The following is a 19,269-nucleotide window of genomic DNA, read 5'->3' on the forward strand; positions in this document are numbered from 1 at the left end:
ACTTGTAGTCCCATCGGACGATGCCTGCACGCGCACACACCCCCAAGGACCCCCCACAGACTCCCGACAGCCCGCCACAGACCCCCGACAGCCTGGCACAGACCCCCCCACAGCCCGGCACAGACCCCCGACAGCCCGCCGCAGACGCCCGACAGCCCGGCGTAGACGCCTAACAGCCTCGCACAGACGCCCGACAGCCCCGCGATCCCCGCAGACCTTCGCGATCGCCGCACACAGACATGCACATCTTCCCCGTACACACACAGTCTCCGCCCACACACACAGTCTCCACCCACACTCTCTTCCCCCCTCCCAATCTGCAGCGTTTCTCACAGCAAAACCGAAGATCTTTTTTAGATCTGCGGTTTTGCTGCGGATGTCCCTGACTCAATGCAAGTCAATGGGTGCAGAAACGCTGCAGATCCGCACAAATAAATTACAAGCTCCTTCTTTTAACCCGCAGCATTTTCAGTGCGGAGTTTTCTGCACCATTAGCACAGCATTTTTTTTTCCATTGATTCACATTGTACTGAAAATCACTTGTGGATCTGCAGTGTTTCTGCATGGTAAAAAAAGCTGCGGATCCGCAGGAAATCCGCAACGTGTGCTCATACCCTTATACTCACCCTCTGACGTCTTCACCTCTTATCAACATTGACCAGGTCCTGCGGCGCCATCTTGTGGCTGCAACGTGTGACTGGCCGGAAGTTTGAAGCTACATCACAAGCTCTCAATGCAAGTCTATGAGAGCCAGAAAGATGCTTTCATAGAATGACATTGAAACCTGGCCTCAGGCTCGCTCAGCAAACACTGTATGGTGTATTAATGTCCATGGCCCATTTCATCTGCTGACAACGATTTAGGACACATGCACACGGTCAGTATTTGGTGAGTTTTTTACCTCAGTATTTGTAAGCCAAAATCTGGAGTGGAACAATCAGAGGAAAAGTATAATAGGAACACGTCACCATTTCTGCATTTATCACCCACTCCTGGTTTTGGCTTACAAATACTGAGGTAAAATACTGACCAAATACTGAATATGTGAACATGGCCTAAAAAAAGCCATGTATCATAGTCCGATGTACAAACTGTCTGCAGGTCTCCAGAAGGGCCAGCGTTAGGGGCAGGCAGACCAGGCAGCTGTGTAGGGCCCTGCTTCTTTAGGGGCAGCCAGTGGCGTGCCGCTAATAGCAGCACACCACGTGGCCGTTATGGGGCCTGGGGTAAGAGGGGCCCGGCGGCGCCGCCCCCCTCCTGCATTGCGCATTTAACTTATCATCATCACAGATGCAGATACAGCTGAAAGCAGTGATGGAGGAGAGGGCGTCAGATGACAATCCCTCTCCTGTCACTCTTACTCTGACACACGTGTGCCAGAAGAGGAGCTGATGAGACACTCTGCAGAAGCCAGAGCAGCAGGGGAACAAAGAGGAGAGGTAAGTATTGTGTGTGTGTGTGTGTGTGTATATATGTGTGTGTGGGGACTGCACTATACTGTGTATGTGGGGAGGCTGCCTTTTACTGTGTCTGTGGGGAGGCTGTATTACACTGTGCGTGGGGGCCTGCATTATACTGTGTATGTGGGGAGGCTGCATTATTCTGTGTGTGGGGGGCTGCAATATACTGTATGTGGGGAGGCTGCACTATACTGTGTGTGTGGGGGGGCTGCATTATACTGTGAGTGAGGTGACTGCACTAAACTGTGTATGTGGGGAGGCTGCATTATACTGTGTGTGGGGGCTGCATTATACTGTGAGTGGGGGTGCATTATACTGTGTGTGAGGGGACTGCACTACACTGTGTATGTGGAGAGGTTGCATTATACTGTGTGTGAGGGGAGCTGCATTATACTGTGTGTGGGGACTGCACTATACTGTTTATGTGGGGAGGCTGCATTATACTTTGTGTGTGGGGGCTGCACTATACTGTTTGGGGGGATGCATTATACTGTGGGGTGGATTCACTATACTGTGGGGGAGGGCTGCATTATACTGTGTGTGGGGTGACTGCATTATGTTGTATGAGGGGGGCTACATTATATTCTGAGGGGAATTATACTCTATGAGGGGGCTGCATTATACTCTGAAGGGGGATGCAGTATGCTCTAGGAGGGCTGCATTATACTCTATCAACCACCATGGTCAGTACATTATACTATATGGACCCTGCATTATACTGTATTGAGGACTATCTGTACCTAAGGCCTCTTTCACACTTCCGTCTTGTGCTGTGCGTCATTGTGTAGTAAAATGACGTATTGACAGACGTCACGAAAATAGTGAAAACGTGTGTGACGCATCCAGTGTAATGACGGATGTGTCGTTTGTGTTGTTGACACAATTTGAATGGAGAAATTCCAAGATTCTAATATCCGGGGACGAGAGAGGGAGAGAGAGAGGGAGAGGGGGAGAGAGAAAGCCTTTTTCCCGGACTTGAAAATCCTTCCGGGCATGCTCAGAGGGAAAAAACGTCGCTGGATTCTTGTGTGTGACAGTCAGCGACAGATCCTGCGTCCATAGGCTTCCATTATAGCCGACGATGGACAGCGCAGGACCCATCGCTGACCGATTTTCCAACGGGCAGAAAAACGTTCCTCTGAACGTTTTCTCTCAACGACGGACCGCTATTTTCCGATGGATCCAGTGCACGACGGATGAAACGGATGGCCATCCGTCACAATCCGTCGCTAATACAAGTCTATGGGAAAATGCAGGATCCTGCATTTTCAAAAATCGACTGATTTCGACATGAGACAAAAGACGGAAGTGTGAAAGAAGCCTAATTCAAAACCAATGTCTGATTTCGTTAGTTGACATACTTATAAATTGAAAAATACTTTTCAGTTTCAAGTTATTTCAGGGACTACTGTGGGGTTTTCTTTAACAGAAGGGTACCAACAATTTTGTCCACATCTGTAAATTTATTTATCTGTTTTTCACAAAAGATTTCTTGTAGAACCATTAGTTGAGCAAAGTCATTTGCAGGACACTAGTCTGCATTCTCAAAAATCGACGTATCTCGACGGGAGCTGAAAGACGGAAGTGTGAAAGAGGTCAAACATTCTTCCTCCGATGGTGTAAGAGGCCGGGAAACAACTTCATTATTGTCCACTGCGCTAGTTTAACAGCCTTAACTCAGCGCATGTCAATACAACAGAAATGATTGTGTGTGGTGTGGACTATCTGAGCATTTGGAGCCCCACTTTAAATTGCCCAGCGCCCCGTTAGGCTACTTTCACAGTAGCGTGGGCCCAGCGTACAGACGCAAACTGCGAAAAAAAAGAACGTGGGCAGCGGATGCAATTTTACAACACATCCGCTGCCCCATTGTAAGGTCCGGGGAGGAGGGGGCGGAGTTCCGGCCACGCATGCGCGGTCGGAAATGGCGGACTCGGCACACCAAAAAACGTTACATGGAACTTTTTTTGTGCCGACGGTCCGCCAAAACACGACGCATCCGTCGCTAATGAAAGTTTATGGAGAAAAAAACGCATCCTGCGGGCAACTTTGCAGGATGTGTTTTTACTCCGAAACGACGCATTGCGACGTACGTCAAAAAACGCTAGTGTGAAAATAGCCTTAGGCTAGGTTCACACTAGCGTTGCGCCGCCCTGCGTCAGCGACGCAACGCGCGACGCACGTAAAAACGTGCGCAAACGCGCGCAAAAACGCGCGCGTTTTGCGACGCGTGCGTCGTTTTTGACGAAAATCGGACGCACAGAAAATGCTACAATGTAGCATTTTCTTGCGTCCGACGCTAGCGTCGGAAACGACGCACGTGGCGAAAAACGCCACCAAAACAACGCACGCGTCCCCTATGTTAAACATAGGGGCGCGTCGCCGCTGCGTCGCCGGCGCAACAGCGACGCACATTGGCGGAACGCCAATGTGAACGTAGCCTTAGTCTAAAACCGGCCCTTATCTCCAGAACCAACTTTTATCAGCAGTGTGCTGTGCGCTGTTTATTTTTGACAGCGGTTTTGTTGGGCTGGAATCCACCAGAACAATGTGTGCACACAGCCCAATATGTGAGGGTATCACGGTGACTGTACGTGACCGGCAGCCAACGAATATCCGGAAACGGAGTGAATCTGCAGTGACAGCTAGAACCCGAATGTGAGGCGCGCACAGCACAAGCATGAGGCACAGGCCCCGACGCTCCACACACTGCGAGCTGGAATGGAAGGAGGCAGCGTCACCTCCTCCCACGCAACAGCTCAGGGTACGTGACTGACGTGATCCTGCCTCACCAAAGATGTCTGCTGCGTAGTGCTGCGGCGTCACGCCGGACGTCACCTGACGCAGCGGGTCTCTCAGTGAGCGGAGCTCGGGCCTAGTCACCCGTCGCTGCTTCATATTAATTAGTGCGGCTTCTACTGGACGGTGCACGGGGCGCTGCCGACTTGTGCAGGACGCATTGTACTGACGGTGACCGACATGGTGCCGTCTGCATCCGACATTGACAAGATTGATATGTCGCTCGGTAAGGAACTTGTCTCCCACAACTGTCTGTTTACTGAGCTTGGCCGTGGGCTCCTGTGTGTGAGGGGAGCCGGCATGTTCCCTGTGTAGCACTAATCTCTGCTAGTGGCTTAGGAGCTTCCCTCTAAGATGGAGAATGCCCGGATTCTGCCAACTTCTGTCCTTCCAGGACTCGTTGTCAGCCAGCTTCCCCTAGTTCTGACTTTATCAGTGACCTGGACCCATATAGGTAATGTGGGCTACCGGCGGTGTCCACACTTAACACGGGGTATACGGTATTTTATTTCTTGGTATGTTCAGGCGTATTTCACTGTCTGTACATGGATCACAATGTCACACTGCCTTATATAAGGGGGTGAGTTCAGATCCGGAGACCCGTCATCAGCCCTGGCCGTGTGTCCCGCGCTCGGACGGCGGGTCTCGACATCTGACTTTGGCCTTGGGTTTGATATCCTTTTAATACCCGCACCAATGATAAGGCGCATTGTCAGCTATTTCTGCATGCGTTAATGACAGTGATTTTGCTCGATTCTCCTGTAGCAACATGCACATTGGTCAGATTTGCTGCAGAAAATTTCCAGAGCAAATTTTAGAAAAATCAGGATTTTCTGTGGGTTCTTTAAACGAAAAAAGACAAGTCAACGGCGTTAAATTTGCCTTTGCTAGATAGGCTGTGGATCCACACATATTAATCATACGCTGACACAGGACAGCAGCCTGAAAAATCACTAAAACCGTCATTTACTTTCTGTTTCACAAATCAGTACTACACATGAACATAAAAACCGGTGATATATCTTATCAGAGATCTGCTTCATTCTCCACCAGGGCTGATCATTCATCTTCCAGTCATGGGTAAAATCTGTATTCAGTGAAGAAAGACTCCCATTACTGAGATAGGGGACGGCAGCTGGCGCTTTTAAAATTCTATGGAGAGGGGGAGGATTTAGAGGCTGACCCTGACATTCTGCTGCAAGTTGTACCGAAAATAGTGACAGTTCTCCATAGATTTGTATGAGCACCAACAGTCATCTCAGAATTTTGAGAATGAAAGATGAATCCAGTAGGTAAAAACAGCAAATTTCTCTGAGATATATTACAAAGTTTTTTTAATTTTACATTTACTAACCCCTCTTCCCCTTTTACATATGTAGAATAGGGGATTATTATTATACATTTTTATAGCGCCATTTATTCCATGGCGCTTTACATGTGAAAAGGGGCAAATATAGACAAGTACAATAAACATGAGCAATACAAGGCACACAAAAGTACAGGAGGAGAGAGGACCCTGCCCGCGAGTGCTCACAGTCTACAGGGGATGGGTGAGGATACACTAGGAGAGGGTAGAGCTGGTCCTTTGGCAGTTCAGCAGGCTAAGGATCACTGCAGGGTGTAGGCTTGTCAGAAGAGGTGAGTCTTCAGGTTCTTTTTGAAGGTTTCCGTGGTAGGCAAGAGTCTGATGTTTTGGGGTAGAGAGTTCCAGAGTATAGGGGAAGCTCGGGAGAAGTCTTGTATGCGGTTGTGGGAAGAAAAGATAAGAGGGGGGCAGAGGAGGGGATCTTGAGAGGATTGGAGGTTGCGTGTAGGTAAGTACCGGGAGACGATGTTACAGATGTATGGAGAAGACAGGTTGTGGATGGCTTTATATGTCATAGTAAGGGTTTTAAACTGGAGCCTCTGGACAATAGGAAGCCAGTGAAGGGCTTGGTATAGGGGAGAGGCTGGGGAATAGTGGGGAGACAGGTGGATTAGTCGGGCAGCAGAGTGTAGAATGGTTTGGAGTGGTGCTGGAGGGGAGGCCAGAGAGTAGGAGGTTGCAGTAATCGAGGCGGGAGATGATGAGGGCGTGCACTGGCATTTTTACGGTTTCATGGTCAAGGAAAGCACGGATCCGGGAAATATTTTTAAGTTTGAGTTGGCAGGAGGAGGCAAGGGCTTGCATATGAGGCTTTAAAGAGAGGGCAGAGTCGAGGATCACCCCGAGGCACCAAGTATGCGGGACTGGGGAAAGTGAGAAGCTATTGACATTGATGGATAGGTTTCGTGGAGGGGTAGAGTGAGAAGGGGGAAAGATGATGAACTGTGTTTTGTACATGTTCAGTTTTAGAAAGCAAACAGAAAAGAAAGATGAAATGGCAGACAGACATTGTGGGATTTTGGTAAGTAAGGAGTGAGGTCAGGTCCGGATAGGTAGATCTGCGTGTCATCGGCGTAGAGATGATACTGCATACCGTGGGATTATATGAGCTGTCCCAGGCCGAAGGTGCTGATCATTGAGTATCTGACTGCTGGGACCCCTAGCGATCCCGAGATCTGGGCTCTGCAGTTCCTTCCCAGGCAGAGTCCTGCATGCTATTTGTGTTTCTTTGTGATGCCCGCCAGCTAATGCCAGTGACCAATAGTAAATGCTGTGTATATAACCATAGCGTAGTAGTGTCCAGATAAAACAGCCTAAAAGGTTATGTAATTCCTAAAAGTGATGCTACCATGGATGTGGTAGTTATACATAAACATAAATAATTGTAGTTTCCAGCTTTCTGGGCTCAATCCTGTGTTACGTTATTTTTTACTGTTCAGTGACACAATTTGATTTTTCTCTTTTTTCCTGCAGACGACATTATCAGGTTAAATAAGCAAGAACAGCAGAGCCAGGCGATGTTCAATGGAGGTTCACAATCAAATTATTTCCAGCAATTCAGAAGTAACAAGGGAAAGTGGGGTGCTCATCGCCAGCCGGGTATGCCTGTATACTGTGCTGGTCTGTTCTTGTTCTTCATGTTCGTAGGATGTCGTTGATTATTGGATATGCTTTTCTTCTAGGTGCTGGAAACATGGGATATCAGAAGCGTCCATATGGTGCCAAGCCAGGGTTTCACAGGATGTCCACCTGGAGTGGATTTAGTCCTTTAAATCGTTCTCTTCGCATGAGAGTAATATATTCTCCTCTTCTCTTTTACCTTTTCAGATTTTGATATATAATTTTCATTATTGTGGGCAGCTAACATCTTGGACAATGTTGTCACTTATCTGTGCTATAGTGTCTGCTGTTTTATTAGAATGTGGAAAAGTTCTGTGTTTTATAAGATATATATACAGCTCTGACAAAAATTAAGAGACCACCACATCAAAACCCTGTCATGGGCAGCCCAATCTCCAGACCTGAACCCCATTGAAAACCTCTTGAATGTAATCCAAGAGGATGATGGATACTTACAAGCCATCAAACAAAGAAGAACTGCTTACATTTCATTAAAAGGCTACCCTTACTGAAAGTGCGGCCAGAGGGAGAAAATGAACCTATTTTCTCCTTTGAGTCACCACTTTCAGTCATAGGGACGTGCACGAAGTGGCTACAGTTGCCACTCACAACACTGATCATTATATGGTGAGCGGTGGCGGCAAGCAAACCTCGGCACACTGACTGCCAGCTGCTCACGGAATTAATTTAGTTCATTTTCTTCAGTCAGGCAGCCGGGCAGTATTGGAACGTGTCTACCTGCAGATTAACCTTATACCCGTAGGTCATAGGTAAATATGCTGTTTTCATCAGGACCAAATCACCATCTAATGTATGTATGGGGGCTTCCAAGTCATCATTTTTGGGAAGAAAGAAGTATGGGGCTTGTTGAATTTCAAAGCCTGATCCATTTGTTCTTCAAGCAGATAAGCTGCTACCAGGGTTCCTCAGCTCAGTGTGCTTGTGTAGGTTAGTCGGTAGAGATGGCTAAGCCCTCATTCACATGTCCGTGTTTAAACTCGTACGTGAAAAAATGGTACCGGTGCTATCAGTGTACAGTCTGTGGGTCCGGGTCATTCCATGTCAAGTGAACCAATGATTTTCACCCCTATATTTTTAATTCTTTTGAGATTTTGTTATTTGGTAATAGTGTGTCAGAGAATGCAAAATGTGAAGAAAAAAAAATTCTACATATCTTTTTTTTTTTTTCTAAAGTTCGGAAAAAGTGCGAATTTCGGTGTTGCTTGCCTTTACATTTCTCCTCATAACTCAGGCTAGAAAAAAGATAGAGAAACAAAATAAACACCATTTTACTCAGAACTGTACAGGCTTTCACCAGATATGTCACAAGAGTATCTTTGATAATATTTTACCCATGCAAACGCAAAACTTTAAAACGCATTTCTGAAAAAAAACATTCATTTAAAAATTTCAAAAACTGCACATGTGCTTGCTATGCTCCTAGCCACATCTGTACCAAAATACAAGCTGGGATCGTGATGGAATCATATTTAAAAAATAAAAATACTACAGTGTCAGTTCGAAAATCTTGAATTCAGATCTGTTCAGCCTGTGGTCTAAAAGTGTGGGATCTATATTTACCAAATAATCCATGATTTTTCGATATTACTTTATTATTTTATTATGTTACAGCGTAGAAGCAGGAGAGGACAGAGGAGACAGCTTTGTTAGGGCTGAGAATGAGCAGGGGTAGACAGTGACTGAAGAGCAGATGACAGGCAGCAGCTCCAGCCTCCAGAGGCCATATTCACACCAAATCTGAAAACCCAGGCAACTGTTCAAATGGAGTGAGGAAAATATTCTTAAAGGGAACCTGTCACCAGTTTTTTTGCCTATCAATTAAAAATATCATCTAATAGTGTGTGAGCTATACATTCCCCAACTACTTGTGAACCCCCCCGACTCCCCATGAATCCCCCATAAGACCCTTTTATATTGCTCCCGTGCTGTATGGAAATATCCTCGGTCCGGTCCGATGGGCGTTGGTTCTGGCCCCACTCCCCACCTCAAATCGGCGTGCTGTACGCATTCCGTTCTGTGAATAGCGTTGTTTGCGTACAGGTCCCGCGCGTGCGCCTTCACATTGCCACGTGCGCAGTATGCTTTGCCAACTGCGAGCAAAGCCAAAAAGCATTAGTGCGCATGCTCCGGAAGTACTATGTCCCTGAAGTCTTTCGCTGTGTTCCGGGACGTAGTTTACCGGTGCATGCGTACTAATGCTTTTCGGCTTTGCCCGCAGTTGGGCAAAGCATACTGTGCACGCGCAGGAGGCAATTTGAAGGCGCACGCGCGGGACCTGTACGCGAACAACGCTATTCACAGAACGGAATGCGTACAGCACGCCGATTTGGGGTGGGGAGAGGGGCCAGAACCAACACCCATCGGACCGGACTGAGGATATTTCCATACAGAGCGGGAGCAATATAAAAGGTTCTTATGGGGGATTCATGGGGAGTCGGGGGGGTTTCACAAGTAGTTGGGGAATGTATAGCTCACACTCTATTAGATGATATTTTTAGTTGATAGGCAAAAACACTGGTGACAGGTTCCCTTTAACATCCAGTTCATGTATTGTACAAACCAGGACTACGAAGAGGAGGAGAGTTTGTGAAAACCTCGGTTACAGGAAGCAGAACCCATCAAAGGGACTCGGCAATACCGGACTGTCATCCCATGTAGTGAAACAGAAATAAAAACAAGTATTTTTTCATTCAGCAAAGACAATGAAGTCCATGACGTGGTAGAAGACGGCACAAGATTGGCAATGGATGACAGAACTGGTGATGTGACCTGTGAATATGATCGGCGCTGGCGGCTACTGTACTCTCCAGAGATTGTGAAAATTAAGAAGTAGAAGTGACTTTTTTGCACCTTCTGGTCCAGCGCCGTCCTTTGTGTATCCAAGAAATCCAGACATTTTAAGGGTATGTGCACACGTCAGGATTTCTTGCAGAAATTATCCTGACAAAAACCAGACATTTCTGCCAGAAATCCGCATGCGTTTTTGGTGCGTTTTTTCCAAATGTATAGAATAGCGTTAAAAACGCAGAAAATCCGCAAAATTAATGAACATGCTGCTTTTTTTTACCGCGATGCGTTTTTTTCGCGGGAAAAAAAAACGCATCATGTGCACAAAAATTGCAGAATGCATTCTAAATGATAGGATGCATATGTCTGCGGTTTCTAATGCGGTTTTATCGCGAAAAGCTGAACGTGTACACATACCCTAAAAGTGAACAAAAATCAGATATTGACTCAGGTGGAGCCGAACGCCATGACGGGCCGTACATAATCTGACACAAAAGGAATTGGCCATTGCTAGTGAGCGCTTATGGACAAGATTACATTTCACCCACTAAAAGGCACACATTGATGATACAAGGCCAGTGTAAAAACCTACTATTAATTGTTTGATTAGTTCATATTTTATAGAACAAGGATTTAACTACTGTACTATTCTTCTTAAACACTTCATAAATGACATGTTTAGTCATAGACTAGAAAAAAAAATGTTACATGTATAAATAGGTGGTAAAAATATTGGTTCTTTTAATCTTGTTTTTAACATAGAATTAGGATGAGACTGTATTTGGAAAATCACACTTGAGGATGTGATCAGCTTTTTTCTTTTGGTTTGTTCAATGCATTCAGGTTGAAAATGCTGAGCAAGTTGTGTTATGATGATTAAGATGTATTTATTCTGGCACTTCGGTATTTGTTTTGTGTTTCTTTATTGTTGCATATAAATGTTGAATTCAGTAAGTTGTAATTTGAAAAGAAAAAGGGAAGAAACTCACACAAACATAAAATCAGATGATTCAAGGCTTCAAAAAAAAAAAAATAATGTGATAGGTCCCAAGTTGAGTCCCTGTAAAAATATAAACAAGAACACAAGTAACACACATGCATGTTTTCACAATTTTAAAACTTACTTTTATTCACAATTGCGCATCAAAATTTTGAATTTGATTTCTCCAAAACAAAATATAAAGAAACATAGTCTTGTTACATATCAAACGAAAGCCGCTACCGTTCTGAGAAAAATTATGCCTCTCCCACCTCTTTATCTTAATTCTAACCCGAGATATGATAAAAAAAAAAAAAGTAAAGCCATACGAAGCCAAAATTCGTTCTTTTTCAAAACTTTAGAAGTCTGTAAAAAATTAACTAATGAAGAAAAAATTCAAAACTTTTAATTTGTAATTAACTAAAGTTGTACTTGATGATAAAAAATAAAAAAAAATCTAAAGAAGTCAGGTGAAAAAAATATTCATATTTGGATCACTTGTTATGGAATGACCCGTCTGTTTTTACCATTAGTGATTTTCACAGATGGATATATAAATAAATTGCAATGCTTCTCCTAGCAATGTTAAATTCGTACAACACACAGATGCCTCCCATGTGGTGTGTTTTGTTTCAGGGACCCATAGACTTGCATTGGTTCTTTTCATTTGTAGATTGTGAGCCTTCGCGGGCAGGGTCCTCTCTCCTCCTGTACCAGTTATGACTTGTATTGTTTAAGATTATTGTACTTGTTTTTATTATGTATACCTCTCCTTACATGTAAAGCGCCATGGAATAAATGGCGCTATAACAATAAATAATAATAATAATTTGTGATGGTGGGAAGAAAGTGGAAATGTCTCCATGAGTGTTGCATGGACATCCAGCTTGTGATAAAACACAGACCTGTGAAGAGTACCATAGGTTATAATTGTATCTGTGATACAAAACGGGTGCAACAGGGACATCTGAATGAGATCTAAAGTGTATGGGTACCCTTAGTCCACAGTCACAAATATAGACTATAGACACAAAAAAACAATAATACACCACATCTAAGACATTTATGAGTAATGGGAGCAAACCATTCCATGGAGCCCATTTGCTGTCTCTTGGTTTGTATGGTCTTCTCCATGAAAAAGCAAATTGAGTTCTGTTTTTGCCTTTTGATTATTCACGCCCTTTCCTACCTCAGTCACGATCGGGGCCTCTGTACAGTTTTCTGTTCTTCTTTAGAACCTAACATGAAGCATTGTTTAGACACGTTCAAGTAGAGAAGTAAATTGCATACCCAAACTGTAGCAGTGGCCGAAAGCCACATATTGGCGCAATTTTCACATTGGTTGTTAAAGGCTAAATGATTCTCAATTAACAATCAATTTGAAAACCAAATTAGAAATTTCTGTTGCGTGTGGCCACCAGTACTTGTCATACCTATGGGGTATCACACCTTATTCTCTCAATAAATAATGTCTTTGCCCATCATGACGGGCTACAATTTAAGCGTTCGGACAATGGTTTTTACAGAATCTTTTTGCTTTGTACCTGATTGAAAACCAGATGACAAATTATCATCAGTCTATCAATTTTTCTTTTCCCATTGCAGCACTACTCATCCTTTTAACCATTTAGAAATCTCTGCCGTCCATATACTGTGGCCGTGAATGATCACTATCTCAGCAGACTCGGGAGCTAAGCTTGCACCGTTCAGCGATGGTGTCTGTTGTGTAAGGCTGCTTGCCCACGATCAGGAATAGCACATTTGCGCTGCGTCATAAACGCCTGAATTTTACATTGCAAGCGCAGTGGATTGGGTTTATAAAAGTCCCATACCCACTCTGCTTCTATTGTGTAAACCCGACGGTGGGTACTCGTTTATGAGCCGCAGCATGGTAATTTCAGCAGTGGAGACACTAGTCACCGCTGGGTAGTTTACCCCATTGCCACTAATTAGATGCGTTAAATCCACATGGTTTACTAAGAACATGCAGATTGGAGTGCGTGATCCGAACACAGCGAAAATATGCTGCCTCCGAAACGCTATTGCTCCTCATGGGCACATAGCCTTACATATCTGGCACTCGAAAATGACGAGTGAGATCTGAGCAAGGTTCAATCTCATAAGTTTAACCTATTAAATGCAGCTTTCACATATAATAGCATCTTAAAGGTTTCCAAGACCATCGGCCCTCTGTACGGTACAATCACTGCTTGGCAATGGGTTGCCATGGCAGCCATGGGCCTTCTGAATGCCTTCTTGTCTGCCATGGTAATGGTATTATTCCTTTGAAGTCACGTTCACAGTCAATATTTTTACATCAGTATTTGTAAGCCAAAATCGGGAGTGGAAAAATCAGAGGAAACGTACAGTAGAAACACGAGCAACAGTTCTGCATTTTACACCCACTCCTGGTTTTGGCTTACAAATTCTGAGTTTGTGAACGTGACCTTACGCTCAGTCGTAGGACACAAGTGAATTTTAGTACGCTACAATACTAAAGTTGTACTCAGGTTCAAGTCCACTAAGGGGACTAATACAAATTGGAGGGGAAAAAAGACAATGAAGCCCTGACGTGTCCCTGTCGATAACCTGCCTCATACATTGAGCCCTGGGCGAGCTGTACATCCAGTCTAAATAGTGACACAATCCTAACATTTATTAGTTTCTGTTAAAAATTTAGCAGAATCTAAACTGTAAAGTAAAATGCTCTGCTAAGTTGGTGTTATTTATTTTTTACAACTATCGGAACCCTCTTGACTACTTTATTCTTTTACCTTTGTAGTATTCAACACCACAGCGGCTGCCCTTTAGGAGAAAAAATAACTTTTCTAGGCCAATGGATTTGGCAAGCAAGTCCCCCACAGCATTGCACAGATTTCCTTTTAATAGGTAAGTTATATTTGACACTGACTTTTAGTGATCAAAATAAACAAAACACCTTTAGACAACTGTTTTCCGGGTTTTGTGCAAATAACTTGGGGTGTTCTAGTGCCACTCACATCAGCATTAGGTGGTGAGTGGTGGCAATGCCATCATGTCTGCAGATACATTCCAGGACGCACATATGACTAGTAAGTACTGTTCAACTATCCTATGTTTTAGGGATGTTCCAAGATTTATATTGATGACCTAGCAAGACATTAGGCCATCGCTGTCTAAGACCAGTAGGGTTCAACACCTCCACTGATCATCTGTGCAGCTCCAATGGCAGTCAGGAGTTCACTGTACAGAACTGAAACAGCACAGCTAATATACATGACTTTCTAATATACACTGCTCAAAAAATAAAGGGTATCGTTTCTCCTTATGGAGAGTGACATACCATCTCTGGCTTGTCAAGGTAAGGAGTCTTATTCGCCGTGCAATGCTCCTCTGGAAATATAATATGCAAATTGCCTCTTCGAGAAAAAGAGGACTTAAGGTACCGTCACATTAAGCGACGCTGCAGCGATATAGACAACGAGCCGATCGCTGCAGCGTCGCTGTTTAGGTCGCTAGGAGACGTCAAACACGGCAACAGCAGAAAGATGCAGGAGCGATCAAGTGACGTACTTATCGTTCTCGCTGGTTGTTAGCTCCATGAAAAAACATTGCAGGCATCGTTGCTTTTGCTGTCAAACATGACGAATCACGCCGACCTGACGACCAAATAAAGTTCCAAACTTCTAGCTACGACCAGCGATGTCACAGCGGGATCCTGATCGCTGCTGCGTGTCAAACACAACGAGATCGCTATCCAGGACGCTGCAACGTCACGGATCGTTGTCGTTCTCGTTCTAAAGTTGCTCAGTGTGAAGGTACCTTTAAACTCTATAGCGCCACCTGTTGTCATATTGCACGACTCGTTAAAGGGTTGATTGTGACTTGTAGGATAGCTACTTCCAACAAGTGGCGCTATAGAGTTTGTCCTCTTTTTCTCAGAAGAGGCAATTTGCATACAAAAAATAAAAGTAACAACAGAATATAACTTCTGTGAAATCAAACTGTCCACTTAGGAAGCAACACTGTTTGACAATCAATTTCACATGCTGTTGTGCAAATGGAATAGACAACAGATGGAAATTATTGGCAATTATCAAGACACACTCAATAAGGCCGGTTTCATACGTCAGTGCCTCCGGAACGTGAGGTGTCAGTTTCCTCACGTACCAGAGACACTGACTCACGTAGACACATTGAAATCAATGTGTCTCTGAACATGTCAGCATGTTTTCACGGACCGTGTGTCCGTGTGCAAAACACGGAGACATGTCAGTGTTCGTGGGAGCGCACGGATTACACGGACCCATTAAAGTCAATGGGTCCGTGTAAAACACGTATCGCACACGGACACTGTCCGTGTGCAGTCCGTGTGCCGTGCAGGAGACAGCGCTACAGTATGGGGAGGCCTTTAGGACTGGCCTAAAAGAGTTCTGCAGGTGGGGACCACAGACCACATCTCAGTACCAATGCTTTCTGGCTGATGTTTTGGTCACTTTTGAATGTTGGTTGTGCTTTCACACTCATGGTAGCATGAGATGGACTCTACAACCCACACAAGTGGCTCAGGTAGTGCAGCTCATCCAGGATGACATATCACTGCGAGCTATGGAAAGAAAGTTTGCTGTGTCTGTCAGCGTAGAGGCTGGAGGCGCTACCAGGAGACGTGGAGGGGGCAGTAAGAGGGTAACAACCCAGCAGCAGGATGGCTACCTCAGCCTTTGTGCAAGCAGGAACAGGAGGAGCACTGCCAGAGCCCTGCAAAATGACCTCCAGCAGGCCACAAATGTGCATGTGTCTGCACAAACGGTTAGAAACTGACTCCATGAGCATGGTCTGCGTGCCTGACGTCCACAGATGGAGGTTGTGCTCACAGCCCAACAACCGTGCAGGACGCTTGTCATTTGCCACAGAACACCAGGATTGGCAAATTCGCCACTGGCGCCCTGTGCTTTTTAGAGATGAAAGCAGGTTCACACTGAGCACATGTGACAAAGTCTGGAGTCGCCGTGGAGAGCGATCTGCTGCCTGCAGCATCCTTTGGCAGTGGGTCAGTAATGGTGTGGGGTGGCATTTCTTTGGAGGGCCGCACAGCCATGTGCTCGCCAGAGGTAACCTGACTGCCATTAGGTACCAAGATGAGATCCTCAGACCCCTTGTGAGACCATATGCTGGTGCGGTTGGCCCTGGGTTCCTCCTAATGCAGGACAATGCCAGACCTCATGTGGCTGGAGTGTGTCAGCATTTCCTGCAAGATGAAGGCATTGAAGCTATGGACTGGCCCGCCCGTTCCCCAGACCTGCATCTGATTGAACACATCTGGGACATCATGTCTCGCACCATTCACCAACTTCACATTGCACCACAGACTGTCCATGAGTTGGCGGATGCTTTAGTCCAGGTCTGGGAGGAGATCCCTCAGGAGACCATCCGCCGCCTCATCAGGAGCATGCCCAGGCGTTGTAGGGAGGTCATACAGGCACGTGGAGGCCACACGCTGCTGAGCATCATTTCCTTGTCTTGAGGCATTTCCACTGAAGTTGGATCAGCCTGTAACTTCATTTTCCACTTTGATTTTGAGCATTATTCCAACTCCAGACCTCCGTGGGATATTAGTTGTGATTTACCTTGATCATTTTTAGGTTTTATTGTTCTCAACACATTCCACTATGTATTGAATAAAGATTTACAACTTGAATATATCTTTCAGTGATATCTAGGATGTGGGATTTTAGTGTTCCCTTTATTTTTTGAGCAGTGTATTTTGTGCTTTTTGTTTGCTGTCAGTGAATTAGGTTTTTGTTACATTATACTTTCTTACCTTGAACTGAGAAATGAATGAATGCAATTGCATCCAGTCTAGGCAATGTTCTGTTTGATATACAGTACAGACCAAAAGTTTGGACACACCTCATTTAAAGGGAACCTGTCACACCCAAAATCGATGGTGAGGTAAGCTCACCGTCATCAGGGGCTTATCTACAGCATTCTGTAATGCTGTAGATAAGCCGCCGATGTTACCTGAAAGAGGAGAAAAAGATGTTAGATTATACTCACCCAGGGGCGGTCCTGCTGCGGTCTGGTCAAATGGGTGTCTCAGGTCCTCTCCGGCGCCTCCCATCTTCATTCCATGACGTTCTCTTCTGGTCTTCATGCCGCGGCTCTGGGGCAGGCGTACTTTGTCTGCCCTGTTGAGGGCAGAGGAAAGTACTGCAGTGCGCAGGCGCCGGGCCTCTCTGACCTTTCCGGCGCCTGCGCACTGCAGTACTTTCCTCTGCCCTCAACAGGGCAGACAAAGTACACCTGCACCGGAGCCACGGCGTGAAGACCAGAAGAGGACGTCATGGAATGAAGATGGGAGGCGCCAGAGCGGACCTGAGACACCCATTTGACCAGACCGCAGCGAGACCACCCCTGGGTGAGTATAATCTAATGTCTTTTTCTCCTCTTTCAGGTTACATCGGGGGCTTATCTACAGCATTAAAGAATGCTGTAGATAAGCCCCTGATGCTGGTGAGCTTACCTCACCATCGATTTTGGGGATGACAGATTCCCTTTAAAGATTTTTCTGTATTTTCATGACTATGAAAATTGTACATTCATACTGAAGGCATCAAAACTATGAATTAACACATGTGGAATTATATACTTAACAAAAAAGTGTGAAACAACTGAAATTATGTCTTGTATTCTAGGTTCTTTAAAGTAGCCACCTTTTGCTTTGATGACGGCTTTGCACACTCTTTGCATTCTCTTGATGAGCTTCAAGTGGTAGTCACCGGGAATGGTTTTCACTTCACAGGTGTGACCTGTCATGTTTAATAAGTGTGATTTCTTGCCTTATAAATGGGGTTGGGACCATCAGTTGTGTTGTGCCGAAGTCTGGTGGATACACAGCTGATAGTCCTACTGAATAGACTGTTAGAATTTGTATTATGGCAAGAAAAAGCAGCTAAGTAAAGAAAAACGAGTGGCCATCATTACTTTAAGAAATGAAGGTCAGTCAGTCCGAAAAATTGGGAAAACTTTGAAATTGTCCCCAAGTGCAGTGGCAAAAACCATCATGCGCTACAAAGAAGCTGGCTCACATGAGGACCACCCCAGGAAAGGAAGACCAAGAGTCACCTCGGCTTCTGAGGATGTTTATCCAAGTCACCAGCCTCAGAAATCGCAGGTTAACAGCAGCTCAGATTAGAGACCAGGTCAATGCCACACAGAGTTCTAGCAGCAGACACATCTCTACAACAACTGTTAAGAGGAGACTTTGTGCAGCAGGCCTTCATGGTAAAATAGCTGCTAGGAAACCACTGCTAAGGACAGGCAACAAGTAGAAGAGACTTGTTTGGGCTAAAAAACACAAGGAATGGACATTAGACCAGTGGAACTCTGTGCTTTGGTCTTGTGAGTCCAGATTTGAGATCTTTGGTTCCAACCACTGTAACATACATAGTAACATAGTAAGGCCGAAAAAAGACATTTGTCCATCCAGTTCAGCCTATATTCCATCATAATAAATCCCCAGATCTACGTCCTTCTACAGAACATAATTGTATGATACAATATTGTTCTGCTCCAGGAAGACATCCAGGCCTCTCTTGAACCCCTCGACTGAGTTCGCCATCACCACCTCCTCAGGCAAGCAATTCCAGATTCTCACTGCCCTAACAGTAAAGAATCCTCTTCTATGTTGGTGGAAAAACCTTCTCTCCTCCAGACGCAAAGAATGCCCCCTTGTGCCCGTCACCTTCCTTGGTGTAAACAGATCCTCAGCGAGATATATGTATTGTCCCCTTACATACTTATACATGGTTATTAGATCGCCCCTCAGTCGTCTTTTTTCTAGACTAAATAATACTAATTTCGCTAATCTATCTGGGTATTGTAGTTCTCCCATCCCCTTTATTAATTTTGTTGCCCTCCTTTGTACTCTCTCTAGTTCCATTATATCCTTCCTGAGCACCGGTGCCCAAAACTGGACACAGTACTCCATGTGCGGTCTAACTAGGGATTTGTACAGAGGCAGTATAATGCTCTCATCATGTGTATCCAGACCTCTTTTAATGCACCCCATGATCCTGTTTGCCTTGGCAGCTGCTGCCTGGCACTGGCTGCTCCAGGTAAGTTTATCATTAACTAGGATCCCCAAGTCCTTCTCCCTGTCAGATTTACCCAGTGGTTTCCCATTCAGTGTGTAATGGTGACATTGATTCCTTCTTCCCATGTGTATAACCTTACATTTATCATTGTTAAACCTCATC

At 45.1% G+C, this 19,269-nt stretch overlaps 1 protein-coding gene across 1 annotated transcript in view; it reads left to right on the forward strand.

Moving 5' to 3' along the window:
* The first annotated feature begins 4,301 nt into the window (after positions 1 to 4,301).
* The window catches only part of FYTTD1 (forty-two-three domain containing 1), a 46,247-nt gene continuing 31,279 nt past the window's right edge, over positions 4,302 to 19,269 (forward strand). Inside the window, exons 1-4 of the mRNA XM_069726991.1 lie at positions 4,302 to 4,485; positions 7,099 to 7,224; positions 7,308 to 7,417; positions 13,815 to 13,921. Of these exons, the coding sequence (XP_069583092.1) occupies positions 4,440 to 4,485; positions 7,099 to 7,224; positions 7,308 to 7,417; positions 13,815 to 13,921 (389 nt within the window). The 5' untranslated portion in view covers positions 4,302 to 4,439. The remainder of the gene's footprint in view (positions 4,486 to 7,098; positions 7,225 to 7,307; positions 7,418 to 13,814; positions 13,922 to 19,269) is intronic.

This window comes from Ranitomeya imitator, chromosome 5 (genome assembly GCF_032444005.1).
Source record: "Ranitomeya imitator isolate aRanImi1 chromosome 5, aRanImi1.pri, whole genome shotgun sequence".
NCBI lineage: Eukaryota > Metazoa > Chordata > Amphibia > Anura > Dendrobatidae > Ranitomeya > Ranitomeya imitator.